The sequence below is a fragment of the Microplitis demolitor genome, chromosome 2 (genome assembly GCF_026212275.2).
Source record: "Microplitis demolitor isolate Queensland-Clemson2020A chromosome 2, iyMicDemo2.1a, whole genome shotgun sequence".
NCBI classification, from domain to species: Eukaryota; Metazoa; Arthropoda; class Insecta; order Hymenoptera; family Braconidae; genus Microplitis; species Microplitis demolitor.
The window spans coordinates 570,932-585,150 of NC_068546.1; the positions used below are offsets into that span (position 1 = coordinate 570,932).

The 14,219-nt window shown below is 27.7% G+C and overlaps 1 protein-coding gene across 2 annotated transcripts; it reads right to left on the reverse strand.

Annotated features, from left to right (window-relative positions):
• Positions 1 to 271: 271 nt before the first annotated feature.
• LOC103580240 (polyamine-transporting ATPase 13A3) lies at positions 272 to 11,440 on the reverse strand. 2 transcript variants are annotated; one of them, XM_014439787.2, is made up of 15 exons: positions 11,127 to 11,440; positions 9,910 to 9,986; positions 7,889 to 7,959; positions 7,639 to 7,806; positions 7,491 to 7,561; positions 7,054 to 7,320; positions 5,781 to 5,985; positions 5,506 to 5,704; positions 5,328 to 5,439; positions 4,633 to 4,822; positions 4,360 to 4,560; positions 4,067 to 4,252; positions 2,355 to 3,243; positions 2,189 to 2,270; positions 272 to 1,385 (listed from the first exon to the last, which is right to left on the reverse strand). In XM_014439787.2, the coding sequence occupies exons 2-15, from the start codon at positions 9,923 to 9,925 to the stop codon at positions 413 to 415; spliced, it is 3,630 nt and encodes a 1,209-aa protein (XP_014295273.1). In that variant the 5' UTR covers positions 9,926 to 9,986; positions 11,127 to 11,440; the 3' UTR covers positions 272 to 412. The 2 variants fall into 2 exon arrangements, with proteins under 2 accessions (XP_014295273.1, XP_008560147.1); XM_008561925.3 differs by lacking the exons at positions 9,910 to 9,986; positions 11,127 to 11,440 and adding an exon at positions 8,227 to 8,460.
• Between the last annotated feature and the right edge of the window lie 2,779 nt (positions 11,441 to 14,219).

Below are 14,219 nucleotides of genomic sequence, written 5' to 3' on the forward strand. Positions count from 1 at the left end.
ACAATTCAAAAATTATTAGACGTCGGATGACTAGTATCATATAAAACTGGCGTCCAATGATTCAAAATTTTTTTTTAAAACAGTAAATAAAAAAAAATTTGGAAAAATTGCACCTATAGTTGTTCAAATTTTTTACGTATGCATATTTTTTTTTTTTTTTCATAATTTATTCAGTGGAAAAAAAAATCCAAAAATTGTGAACCGTTTGCTGACTTCGATAATGCAGACTAGGGTTAAATGACGCAATTTTTTACAAATAGTCAACATTTATTTTATCGTATACAAATAAAACTTAAACATATATTCAAATAACATATTTTTTTCACTTTTCTGTCTTACATTAAAATCTAAATTATTTTTCTTAATATTGAAAATTGATAAAAATATTTATTACAACTTAAATTTTACTAAATTAGAATTTAGTTGTCTCCTTGATATCCTCATTTTCGAATGCCAAATTATCGAAACCGGCGTTGACTTGATTATCACAATCATCGGCTATTGTTTTCAATTTGTCGTTACTGGGTGTCAGGGGCAATACGGGCAGCTCGCTGTTTATTTTCGGCCAATCGGACTGATTTTTCAAATCGTACTGTATGCCTAGATAACGTTTTTTTGACTTTTCTGGGCGATATACCCGGGGCTTTACGATTCCTTCAATCAAATACTCAATAATAACGGCTTCGATGAAGAAACAAATAACGAAATTGACAATGGACAGAGTAACAATAATACAGGGCCAGTGATAATTCGGTGGTACTTTAAGTTGCAGTATTGTAATGACCCAATTTGCTGGCATCACTGTTATATAGAGACATATTAAGGTAGATATCAGTATCGAAATGATAAATAAGTTATTTGTGTAGACGGCTCGTCGGTAGGGCTTTCCATGTGAGAATATAAGAGCTACAGTTATGTATTGAAACATGGAAATGGTGAATACTGAGTAATTTTCGAAGGAATAGTAATCGTGTAGGCCTCGAAATTGAGGGGCCGAGTACCAGTCGAACTGTTTTACCCAGTAGTAGACACTGAGTTGGAACAAGAGCATGACAGTCATGTGGAGGGTCAGAGAAAACAGTGGAGTGAAACTCAGCAAACTTGTCATTGGAGGTTTCTTAGCGAGTTTTCCTTCGTAAGCTTTAGTTTTACCGAAGAAAAATGCGAAATTAACGATAAGAAATATGTCAATGAAGAGGAATTGAAAATCTGACAAGTTTGAGTCGATTGAGTAGAGGATAAATGCTGATATAAATTCGGTTAGGGAGTAAGTAACCATGAATTTGAATATTCCGAAGGATGTCACTAGTGCTGCGCGTCCTTGACGTATTACTTTTGGAACGCATGTAATGTCGGGTATTCGTGAAGTAAAAGGACTTGCGACACTGCAACAAAAATTAATTTTTATTTAAAATGCGGAGAAAATTTTTTAAGTTGGTTATATGATCATGTGTAATATATAAGACCCCGTATGACCATATATGAGTATATATGATCACATATGATCAGACTCAAAGCCATATATGATCAGTAATAATATATCTGATCACATGAATATGTTTTGAATCATTTATGGTCATATATGATCATATGTGGTCATATATGATCATATGTGACAAGTTTTGCTATCATGTATTGCTGAACATGGTCATAAGTGATCAATTTTGGTCATATCTGATCATATGAATATGTTTCGTACCATTTATAATTATATATGGTCATATATGATCATATGTGACAAGTTTTGATATCATGGATTGCTAGATATGATCATAAATGGTCAAGCTTGACCATATCTGATCACATGAACATTTTTTCTATCATATATGATCATGTATGGTCATATCTGATCATATATGACTAGTCTTGATCTCATGTATTTCTAGACATGGTTATGGGACATCAAGCTTGATCACATCTGATCACATGAACATGTTTTCTATCATTTTTGATCATATATGATCATATGTGGCCAGTTTAGATTTCATGTATTGCTAGACATGATCATATGTGACCAAGCTTGACCATATCTGACCACATGGTCAAGCCTGGTCACGCATGACCAGGTTTAAACTCATATACGACCCTATTCATATATGGTTCTATTATACATTTGGTTAAAATGACATTTGGTTTTATTATACAAAAATAGTGATAATTTTAAGAAAGTTCTAGTGATTTTTGATACCTGGATTCTGCTTCTGATAAAGAAACCCCGACGTGCGCAGCACGGAGGGCGCCACAATCATTGGCGCCATCACCACACATAGCTATTGACAAAAAAAAATAATATTTAGCAATAAATTCATTGTAATGTGGCAACAAGAGTAATTGCTAACTGTTTATGAACGTACCAACATAATATCCTAGTTGCATCAACTCAGTAACTAACTGCTGTTTCTGATCACTGGTCATTCGAGCAAACACGGCACCTCGTACACAAATTTTAGGAACCAATTCTGGATAATATTCCCGCAATAATTGCCAAGTTTGTCCGGTTAGTGCAAACCGGTAGTTAATTACGTCCATGCCCCGTTCGATGATATCCAGAGACAACTTATTGTTTATTATCTTCGCTGGCTTGCCTTGGACGTTGTAAAAGATCTTGGGCAATATTTTTTCGTCACTAGGTGGTGGGACAACAGTGACACCGATTACTGTCTCATCTTTGGCCAATATCTTGCATTCCCTGGCGACACTAACAGCCGTTTGTATATTATCACCGGTAATCATCAGGACGTTAATGTTCGCTTCACGTAACTCCTCAATGACCTGGATGGTTGGTTCCTTCAACCGGTTTTCCAGAATAACCAGACCCAGGAATTCCAAATTTCTCTCAATTTGGTCCCGATGCATTTTATGGATTTTCGTATAACTGCTTGCGATAATATTTTTGCCGATGGCAATGACGCGGTAGCCTTGCTCAGTATACTCTTGCATTAATGTCATTATATTTTGTGGTATAGTTTCGGGGTTACTCAGACTCAGAATAACTTCTGGCGAACCCTTGGTATAAGATTCGAAATGATCAGATCCCAATACGCGGACTATTACTGACATGCGCTGAAGCGAACTTGAAAATTGATACTGCTCTATTATACCGATCTCAGATATTTCATTCATGTTTCCCGTCATCATGGAATTTTTATCCGAAGGTTTTACTACTGTTGGTGCCAAAAGATCGTATTTACTCGTGTCAGATATTTCTGGCTCTTCTAATATCCAGCCAGTGCTTTCAAACATCTATTGAAAGGAATTCAAATTATTTTATGTAAAAAAAGTAGTAAGACATGATTATATACATGCCTGATCATAAATGGTCATTTATAATCAGATATGGTCATATATAAGTTTAAACCTGATCATTTATTACCATATATGATCATATATAATTAAGCATGAATTAAACTCTGATCATATCTAATATCACATATAATTATATATGACTAGTAAGATCATGCCTATATATCATACTTAAGATTTTTATAATATACATGACCAGATATGATCATATAGGACTATACATAACCAGATATAGTTACATATGATCATATATATCTACATATGGCTATATATATATATGGCAATGTTTGTTCACATATGACAATTTATGGTGTCATATACGACCATATATGATCATATATGACACTGTATGGTCACATATGCTCATATAGGTCAATGTATGGCCACATATGATCATATATAGTAATTTTTGGCTACATATGATCATATATGATAATATATGGCCACATATGATCATATTTGATAATGTATGAGCACATGTGATAATATACGACAATGTATGGTTACATATGATCATATATGACAAAATATGGTCACATATGATCATATTTGATAATGTATGAGCACATATGATATATACAACAATGTTTGGCCACATATGATCATATATGATAATATACGACAATGTATGGTTACATATGATCATATATGGCAAGATATGGTCACATATGATCATATATAACAATGTTTGGTTACATATGATCATATATGATAGAATCTGCATATTTTTGAGTGTAAACAGATAATTCCACTTATATTTTACCTTAACATCTAATGGATCGCCGCATAGTTCATTATCAATGAGAGTAAGACTATGACTGACCAACATTCCCTGAAAAATAGGATGATTTTGCAATTTTTTTATGTCTTTCTCAGGACTCTGCATAACGCCATTGCTACATGGAACTGCTCCCCACATATCGAGGCCATCTTCTGTCAATGTACCGGTCTGTAAACAAACCACAGTTTTTTTTTATATCAATTACAAATGAAAGATTAAAAAATATAAACAATTTTAATATTTGTTAATAAATCATAATACACAACAAAGAATACCTTATCGAAACAAATACAATTAATACTACCAGACACATTAATTACACGGCTGTTTATACAATAAATTTGCGCCTTTTTTAACCGCGTCTGTGCATACAATTTCCCAACCGTCATTGCAGCTGGTAAAGCAGGTGAAATTACTATTGTTATTATGTCAAGTGCATCGATCACTATTTCACTGGTAGTAATTCCACGTGATGCCTTAAATAAATTTTTTAGAAATTATTGTTAATATTATCAATTGTGGGCTTGAAATTTCATCTTACGCTTTACCTTTGAAATTACAGTATAAATAAATCCTAGTAGTGCAATAATTGCAAGTATTCCAATAAATTTATATGAGTCCTGATCAAATTTGAAATCTGCCGGTGGTGGATATAAAATAGCAGCTACTAGAGCACCGCGATTTGTTTGTAATCCAGTTCTGATAACTCTTGCTAATACTGGACCATCACCATAATATCTGATAAAATAATAATTATTATTATTTTCATTTTATCAAAATTTAAACGGGAAAAAAAATTAAATAAAGGATTAATTCACTTTAAAATGAAATTTGTAACGAAACTATACATTTTAGAAAAAAATGTTTCAAACAAAAATTGTAGGAAATTTAATTTCCTACAAAAAAAGTCCTTAGACTTATTATCGTATTTCTAATAACAACGAAGTTATAGAGAAAATAAATAATTGATCATCCAACTCGAGAGTTTGAATAAATTATTTTTTTTACTAAAAGTTGCAATTACGTCGGAAAAATTCGACGTACGTAAAAAAGTAATAGTACATTATTTGTAGAGAATTTAATAAGCTACCAAAGTGTCTCTATACATTTTTGTGATATCTTTATTAGTTTAGCTAGAATATTGATTTTTTGGTAACAACTTTTGGATATAAATTCAAAAATTGGTTACCGAAGCAATTATTGGGGTCGTATTTTTAAAAACTGTGAAGAAAGGTTAAATTACCTGGTTTGAATGATCATCGTTCCACTGTAAAGTGTATGCTGCGAACATTCTTTAGAGTCATAGAGCACTGGTCTGGGTGTTAATGGTGTTTTCGTAACAGGCACAGACTCTCCTGATGGCGAAAAATAAATAATTTAAAATGTATCATACTTTATTTATGGATTGAAAAAAAAAATACCTGTGAGCATGGATTCGTTGACGATACAGTGCCCAGTAAGTAGGACAGCATCGCACATAACAGTCCCTTGATGCCTTGGTAGTTCAATTATGTCCCCAGGAACTAATTCGGAACTAGATATACTTTCGAATTCCCCAGAGCTTCTTTTTACGCGCACCATGTCCATGGAAGCTACTGTGCCACGAAGATTTTTTTGATTCTTATAAAAAATATTATTTTTTTTAATTAGTGAAATTTATTTATAATTGCGGTATATATAAATATTTAATACATACTCGGCGAGTTTGTATAATTGTACTGGTAATACTGAATACTGACATGAGAATAATAGCACCGGTGTAATAATAATAACCATCCGCAAACCAAACGCATATTGTAAAAACTTGAAATATATAAAAAGGATTTAAAAATTCCAGTAGAAATAGTACAAGGATACTTTGTACTGGTACTATTATTTCATTATTTCCATACACAATTCGCCTGAAAAATTTTTATTATTCTATTTATAGTCGATTATTTTCAATATTCTGAAAAAAATCCTCAGATATGATCATGTATGTTCATATATGATCAGATATAAATTTATATGACTATATCTGATATTATGTATGATCATATATGCCTGGAAAAATTAATCATATATGATCAGATATATAAATAGCCGTATCTGATCACACACGAACATATATGATAATATCTGATCAATTTGAAATCATAATTAGCCAAATATGAACGCATTTGAACACACATAAATATATATGACTATATCTGATCAAGTTAAAAGTCATATACGAGCATAAATGATCATATGAAGTAATTTTTCAGATCTAATCATATCTGAGTATTTTTTCTAAAACATTTGTCATAAATGGTATCAGATATAATCATATATGATCAGATAAAGTAATTAACCATATCTGAAGATTTTTTCCTAGACAGTTATTGTCATACATGATATCAGATATGATCAGATTAAGAAATTATCCATATCTGATCATAACTGAGTATTTTTTCGTAGGTTTTTATTGTCATAAATTCTATCAGATATGATCATATATGATCAGATAACGTAATTTTTCATTTCTGATCATATCTGAGTATTGTTTCTTAGACATTTATTGTCACACATGATATCAGATATGATCGTATATGATCAGATTAAGTAATTACCCATATCTCATCATATATGATCATATCTGATAAAATTTATGACAATAAATATCTGAGAAAAAAACTCAGGTGTGATCATATATGATCAGATAAAGTAATTTTTCATTTCTGATCATATCTGAGTATTGTTTCTTAGACATTTATTGTCACACATGATATCAGATATGATCATATATGATCAGATTAAGTAATTACCCATATCTCATCATATATGATCATATCTGATAAAATTTATGACAATAAATATCTGGGAAAAAAACTTAATTATGATCATATATGAACATAAAAAATCATGTTTAATCATATATCTGATACATATGTTCATATATAGTAGTATTTGAAAATTTTCAAATAAAATAAATGTCTTATCAAAATCACCTCAACAGTTGATCTTCTTTCGAAAGACCTTTGTTTTGACCAAGATGAAGTTCCGGACATGAGACATATCTATCTAAGCCAATTAACCCAGAGAACTCATCGCGAGTCTCGTCCCATATGTAACATTGTTTTTTAAACCAAAATGCGCGATATTCCGGCACCTCTCGTTTAGTCCCATTGTCTAAATTAATACTCAAACTTTTACCTTCAATACTGTTCAATAAATCAACGTCAATGTCGCCGAGAACTTTCAAGTGTCCACTTGATCTGAAGTTAAAAAAATAAATAGTACTTTCAATGTGAGTACGCATTCAAACACGTGACACTAATGTCATTGCGGATTAATTTATTTATGCAATACTAGTAATTAATACAATAAAGTTGATTTCACATCATAAAATATAATTTTAATTTGCGAATTAAATTAATATAATTACTTCAAATTTTTTGTCCCTATTAGTTTCACATCCTTGACGAAGTATGACTTGTAGACTCCCTGATAATCATCCTGTACATTGACATAGAAAAAGTTATTTACAGAGAAAATTTAAAAATAAATTTTTTTTAGGAGAAATTTTGACTTACGATTATCAAAAGTTTCGTGGCGCGAATTAACGGGCATTTTTTGTGGGTTGCGTACAAATGTAAACGAGGATACCAGTGGAAAAAAAGTCGGACCCATCCTAATGACAATATGTATGAAAAATATGTTAAGATACTATTTAGATAACTTTTTTCAAATCCGCAAATTTGCTGAAATAAATTTTTTGACAAAAATTAGTATTCATTTTTTGAATTGTTACGCGAGATAAATTATTGTTTAAAGAATACTCACTAGTTCTTCTGTATCATGTTTTGTTCGTATTTTTTGCCACTCCACATTTTGTTGCTTATCATTTTTTAGCCCTAGAAAAAAAATCTTTCGTTATTTTTGTTATAAAAAAAAAAAAATTTCCATTTAGAGGACGCGAGTAGAAAGAAATTTTGGAAAATTGAATTTCAAGGTTTAAAATAATGAAAATTTTCGGGAAATTTTTTAAACTCGATCGATTAAAAATCCATCTCAAAAGCGAAATCCTGAAAATATTTTCGGTTTTACAGAAGTCTTCCAAAAATATAGAGAAAGTTTTGATTATGCTCAGTAAGAAAAATTTTTTCCTTCACTTTTCTTACTTTTTATTTGCTCAGACATAATTTTTCATGATCTACACTAGTCAACAAACTCATTAGTTCTTGACTACTTGTCAAAACTTTTGAACATATATGTTGTTATTAGTGTTCACCTAAATAAATTTCTATACTTTTACTTCGATAGATCAAATCTAAATAATAAATTACTATTTCATCACTAAGATAATGAATAATCAAAACAATTATTCCCAATAGTTTTAGAAGTAAGTAAGTCATTCATTTAATAGTACATTAACTAACCTGAGGCACAAAAAATACATATAAATATATGACATTTACAATAACCTACTGTCGGATTTTGTAATTTGGAAATACTAATTGTGTTATTTGTTATCAAATATGAATTATAACTCACGTGATTTCAATCACAATATATATATATGTATATATATATATATATATATATATATATATATATATATGGAGGGGGGGGAGCAAATAAGACCAAGTGGGAAAAACCGAGCACTTCACAAAATTTATTAAAAAATATTTTTTATGAAATATTATTTTTAATCATTATATTTATAAATCTTTGTACAGTTTTGAGTATCTATATTAATTAACAGTACGGTAAAAGACCCATTACCGGCTCACTTTTCATCGGAGTAAGATTAAACCACTCAATATAAATTGCTAAATGAAATAAAAAATCATTTTCATTTTTAGGTTATTTTTTGTAGTTTCAAATATTATAATATAATTATAATTTTAAGAATAATGTTGATGATTAATTATTATTAATTTATAAAATAAGCTCGTGAGTGCACCATAGTCGCTCACTAAAAGTTGTCATGCGCCATCTCTCGATCAACATATGGCCCATACTCGCTCAAAGCCAATATCAATTGAACTGTCATAAGTTTATTAATTTGGATAATAATTTATAAAATATATCACTTTATGTAATTTTCACAAATTTAAAATATATATTGAATTACATATAATTATAACAATTATCAAAGAGTTTAACGTAACCTAAATTTAATCTAACGAATGAGCGTTAACGTAAAAAATGGCCGGCTTTGCGCGATTTTGAAAACACCCGCTTAATTTAAATTTGTAATAAATTATAAAATACTTTGATAAGTCATATTATAATATATATAGATTCATGAATAATTATTTATCAATCATCATTTTTTTACTTGAAATTTTTTTTCTATAAAAACTATGAAAACCCATAAGTCGGTTAAAGTCAGCGACTAATGGTCCTAATTGGGTTTTGGATCTTTTACTTTATTACAAATCTCTTTATTTACTGCCTGCCTTCCCTACATATATATATATATATATATATATATATATACATCTGGAGACAAGAAAACTTGAAAAGATGATAAATATTTTTAATCATTTACTTAAGAAAAAAAAAACTAATTAAAAATAATTGATATGAATTTTCACCCTTGACTGACTATTTAACCTTGACATAGATGATATTTATATGATAAATCTCGATGATTCTGGATAATACTGAATTACACTAGCGAAAGTAACTCCCAGGTATTGTGTATCTTTACTACACAAGTTATAATAATAATAATAAAAAAAGTAAATAGACATATGATTATCAGAAATCACAAACTGATATCTATATCACGGTAAAATAATGAAGAAAAATTTTTTAATATAAAAAAAAAAAACATAAATGTATTTTGAACTCACCATTAAAATTTGTCATAACTTTAGTGTCCGCAGTAATTATATTTTTTTAATTATAAATATCAATAATTGTATTAAGGCTGAAATATTAATAAAAAATTTAAATTATTAATAAATGGGAATAAATATCACGTTATGAAATTGTGAGACGAGTTATCTGGATGGTAAATAAAAATAAAAATATAATTACGAATTTAATTTTTTTTTGCAATTAAAGATCAAAAGTAAAATTGATTATTTGATTTTTATATTTATGACTAATGTAGACTGACCTTTTAATTTTATCTACGTACATAAATCATAGCCAGACACGATAAATGTAAGTAATAAATGGTAATATGTTCGTTAATTATTTTCAAAACCTAATAAATATCGCAATTACATTTTATTGGTCAATTAAAATTTTTAATTAATTAATACACTGATTATTTATATCAATTTATTTTTTTGACATCTTTTTCAAAAATTTATCAGACAACCTAAAATTTAGAAAATTTAAATGCCAGTAGATATTAATTTTTATAACAAATCAAAATTTCAATTTTTTTTCAAATTTTAAATACCCAGAAAAAAAAATTCCGTGGCGCGAAAATTTAAAAAAAAAAACAGAAAAATATTTTTGGGCCAAGAAATTTTTTTTTTCTGTGTACAGTAAAAGGAGAGAGCGAAATCGACCCTTTAAAATTTGATATAAATATGTCCCAGTAAAAAAAAATCAAAATTAGCGCGCGTAAAAAATTAAAAATTTTAATTTTAATAAAAATTACAAATTGAAAATTTTTTTTATACAAAACTTTTAGTGGCTCATATCGCACCATATCTACATCACCTTTTTTAATATTTAAAAAAAAAATTGCCGGTCACATTTTACTTCAAGTAATTTTAGCTTACAATTTTGCCTCTCTCTTACTTAATTATTTTTTCCAAAATATTCCTGGATAAAATAATTCAATTCACGTACGAAGTTTCACGTAACACGTATGTTTAAGTAATGCGTAACTTTAACAATTAAAAATAACTACAGAAACATTATTTACATCGTATGACAGTTTAAATATTCGATAATAGTTTGACTTATTATTCCGATACCGTAACAAGGTGAAAAAAAAAAAAACACTGAAAGTTTGCACATAAAAAAAATTTGAATACAAATTTCTCTTAAAATTTCACTTAATTTAATTTATATTCCAGTAATAATAATTAACAATTAATTAACTTACATGCAAATTGAAAAACAAAATCCAAAGTAAATTAAAAACACTTCAAAAAAAAAAAAAAAAAAAAAAAATTATACTTTTTCTTTCATTACTACGATTTTGGATCGTTATTGATTATTTTTAAAACATTGCTCATTCTCTTTATATTTATTTCGGAACTTTCAATTGTTACATACATTCACGATAATGGAATAATATAAATTTACAAAAATATAATTAATTATTAGTTATATATATAATTTAAATAATAAATTATTAATTTGATTTGTTCAATAAACGAATTGAAGAGCGTTGAGTATGAACTAGTCAACGCAAAAGCCCGCGTGAAACTGACATTTCAAACTGGCACTTAAATCTTGGTCATTTTAAATTTCATTCACCTCCCACCGACCTTACAATTATCAACTATCCCCACACTCTATTTACCTGTATATTATTTTTATATATTTTGTTATCTTATTTATCGACATTCTTGCTTGCATTACTTAAATATAATTATTATTATTATTATTATTATTATTATTATTAATAAATAAAAAATTTCAAAATATTTTGTATTTACAAATAAGAGGAAAAATAAAATCTTAATATTTATTATTATAAAATATATATAAATCAAAATTTTCTTATTATTAAATTATGAAAATCATTGATACTGAAGTTAGCAGACAGTAAAAAATTTTCGAATTTTTGTTTCAACGACTTAATGTAAAAAAAAAATAAAAATAAAAATATGCACATGTAGGAAATTTAATAAACTATAGGTGCAATTTTTTCAAATATTTTTTTTAAAATAATTTTTTGTTAAAAAAAACCAAAAATTATTGGACGTCGGCTAACAGTATCATCAAAATCACATTAAAAATTTATTTCCGTAATTTTTTTATTTAATTTAAATACATGATTAATTTTAAGTCGACGTCTTATTGAATTACATGTCAAATATTCAGTTTCAAATTGTTAATTAATGATAGACTTCTTAAATACAAAATTACAATTAACATAATTTAAAGCACTCAGAGAAAAAAAATCAAATCATCTAGTTAGAGGACAAGTCAGTTTGATACTTAGGACTTGGTTTAGGTAGTTGTAACTATTCACAAATAATATAGACTACAAAAAAATTGTTGTGGCAAGTAGCTCTGATACTAGTACTACACGGAGAGAAAATTATGGTAACAGTTACAATATATTATGGGAATGGTTCCCATACTACATGGTAACCGGTTTTTTTCAAATGTTGATTATAGAAACGACACCCATATATATTATGGTAATCATTCATATAATTATGGGTATAATTTCCATAAGGTATCGGAATAGTTCCTATGGAATCATGGTAATCGTTACCATGTAACTATGATAATGGTTACCATAATATTATGGTAGTGGTTACTACAATACTATGGTAATGGTTACCATGATATTATAGTAATCATTACCATAATATATAGAGCTTATTCCCATATACACTTAGGAACCATTACAATGTGGTTATAGGATTGGTTACTATTTGCTTATGGGAACTATTCCTGGGTATGATAATTATTACCATGATTCTTTCACATGCGATATGGAAACTGTTACCATAATCATAGGAATTGTTCCCATACTTATGGAAACTTTTCCCAGAAAGTATGGGTCTATATCCCATAATCCCAAGTAATCATTACTATAACGGTATGGGATGATATTTCATAAACGTACTAGGAACAGTTACCATAATTTTCTCTCCGTGTAGTAACTCTATAGTTCCTATCATTGTTATTATATTTATGTTGTCCAAGTATCAAAAGGTTTCTTAGTCTTTACTACTGATCTTTCATAGTAAATGTAACTATCCAAGTATAAGATTACGTAATCTATTTAGTTAATTGTACCTTAGTTATCGGAACTACTATTTTTTGTTCTGGTAGCATTCAAGTCCTCTTAAAATGATAATAAATTTTTTAAAAAAATTTTTTTGTAATTTCGAGTTTACAAGCGATTTATAAACACACTAGAGTATTTTATATAAAATAGAATAATTCAAAAATTTTTAAATTTTCCTATAAATAACGCTAGAAAAATATTTAATTATAATTATCCAGTTTTGTCATTTGTAAAAATAAGAAAAAATATTTTAAAATTTGAAACTGTAGTTTCGCAAAATTTTAGTTTTTCTTGTAATTTAATTTTTCTCAATAACTCAAGTAAATATTTACTACAAGCCGATAAATTTTATCTTCAATAATTTTTTTTCTTTAGATTATTGTAGTTATAGAAAGTGTAATTAGTAGTAACGTTAACGACCTATCGACAATGACAGGATCATTTAATGTTATTATCGTTTTCTATCCCTGACCCCCTTTATCCCATGGATTATATTTGAATAACTAAATGTATATCGTAAACACAGTAAATATATGAAAAAAAAAAAAAAATTTTTTTATTTAGTTGCCAATAAAAAAATCATTTGTTCGAATTATCGTGATCTAAAATTTATTTCTTTAATCTTCTATAAATTATTGACCTTAATCAAATTGTTCCTCTACAGCGTTTAGTTCAACGTTCAATTTAAGTGTCAATTATATTTTTTTTACTAAATAATTACTGTTATAATTAACAATTAATTACGAATGTCCTATTTACTTACGGAAAAAAAAAATGAATAATAAAATAATTATGTTTTGTTCTTGAGATTATGGTCATGTGAATTTAATTGATAAGTACGTGAGGATCTTGAAAAATGATAAGAATCATAATATAATTTTTTTCACATTTACGTGCTTCGGAATACTAAAGATAAGTTTGTTGATCTTATAAATTTTATTTTTCTTTCTGAGACTTTATGGAGACTTTATTTTACAACGTTTTTGTCTTTTAAATTAATTGTTATATTTTTTTTCTCATTCAATATAATTATTAATAAATTATTATATTTATTTAAGATTATCTTATTTGATTATTTTTCTTATTTAAAATACGTAAAATATTTTATTTATTTACATAAGAATTTTTTTTTAATAATTATTGATTAATAAATTTTCTTATATATTTTATTTAAAGAAAATTAAATATATATGAATTTTATTTATTATTAATTATATAAATATT

Excerpts from the sequence above, each read along its gene's own strand:
- LOC103580240 (XM_008561925.3), bottom strand. Across the intron at positions 7,807-7,888 it reads AACATGATACAGAAGAACTA|CAAATTTGCGGATTTGAAAA; the intron begins GTGAGTATTCTT and ends AATTTATTTCAG. Across the intron at positions 7,321-7,490 it reads ATAGGGACAAAAAATTTGAA|ATCAAGTGGACACTTGAAAG; the intron begins GTAATTATATTA and ends TTTTAACTTCAG.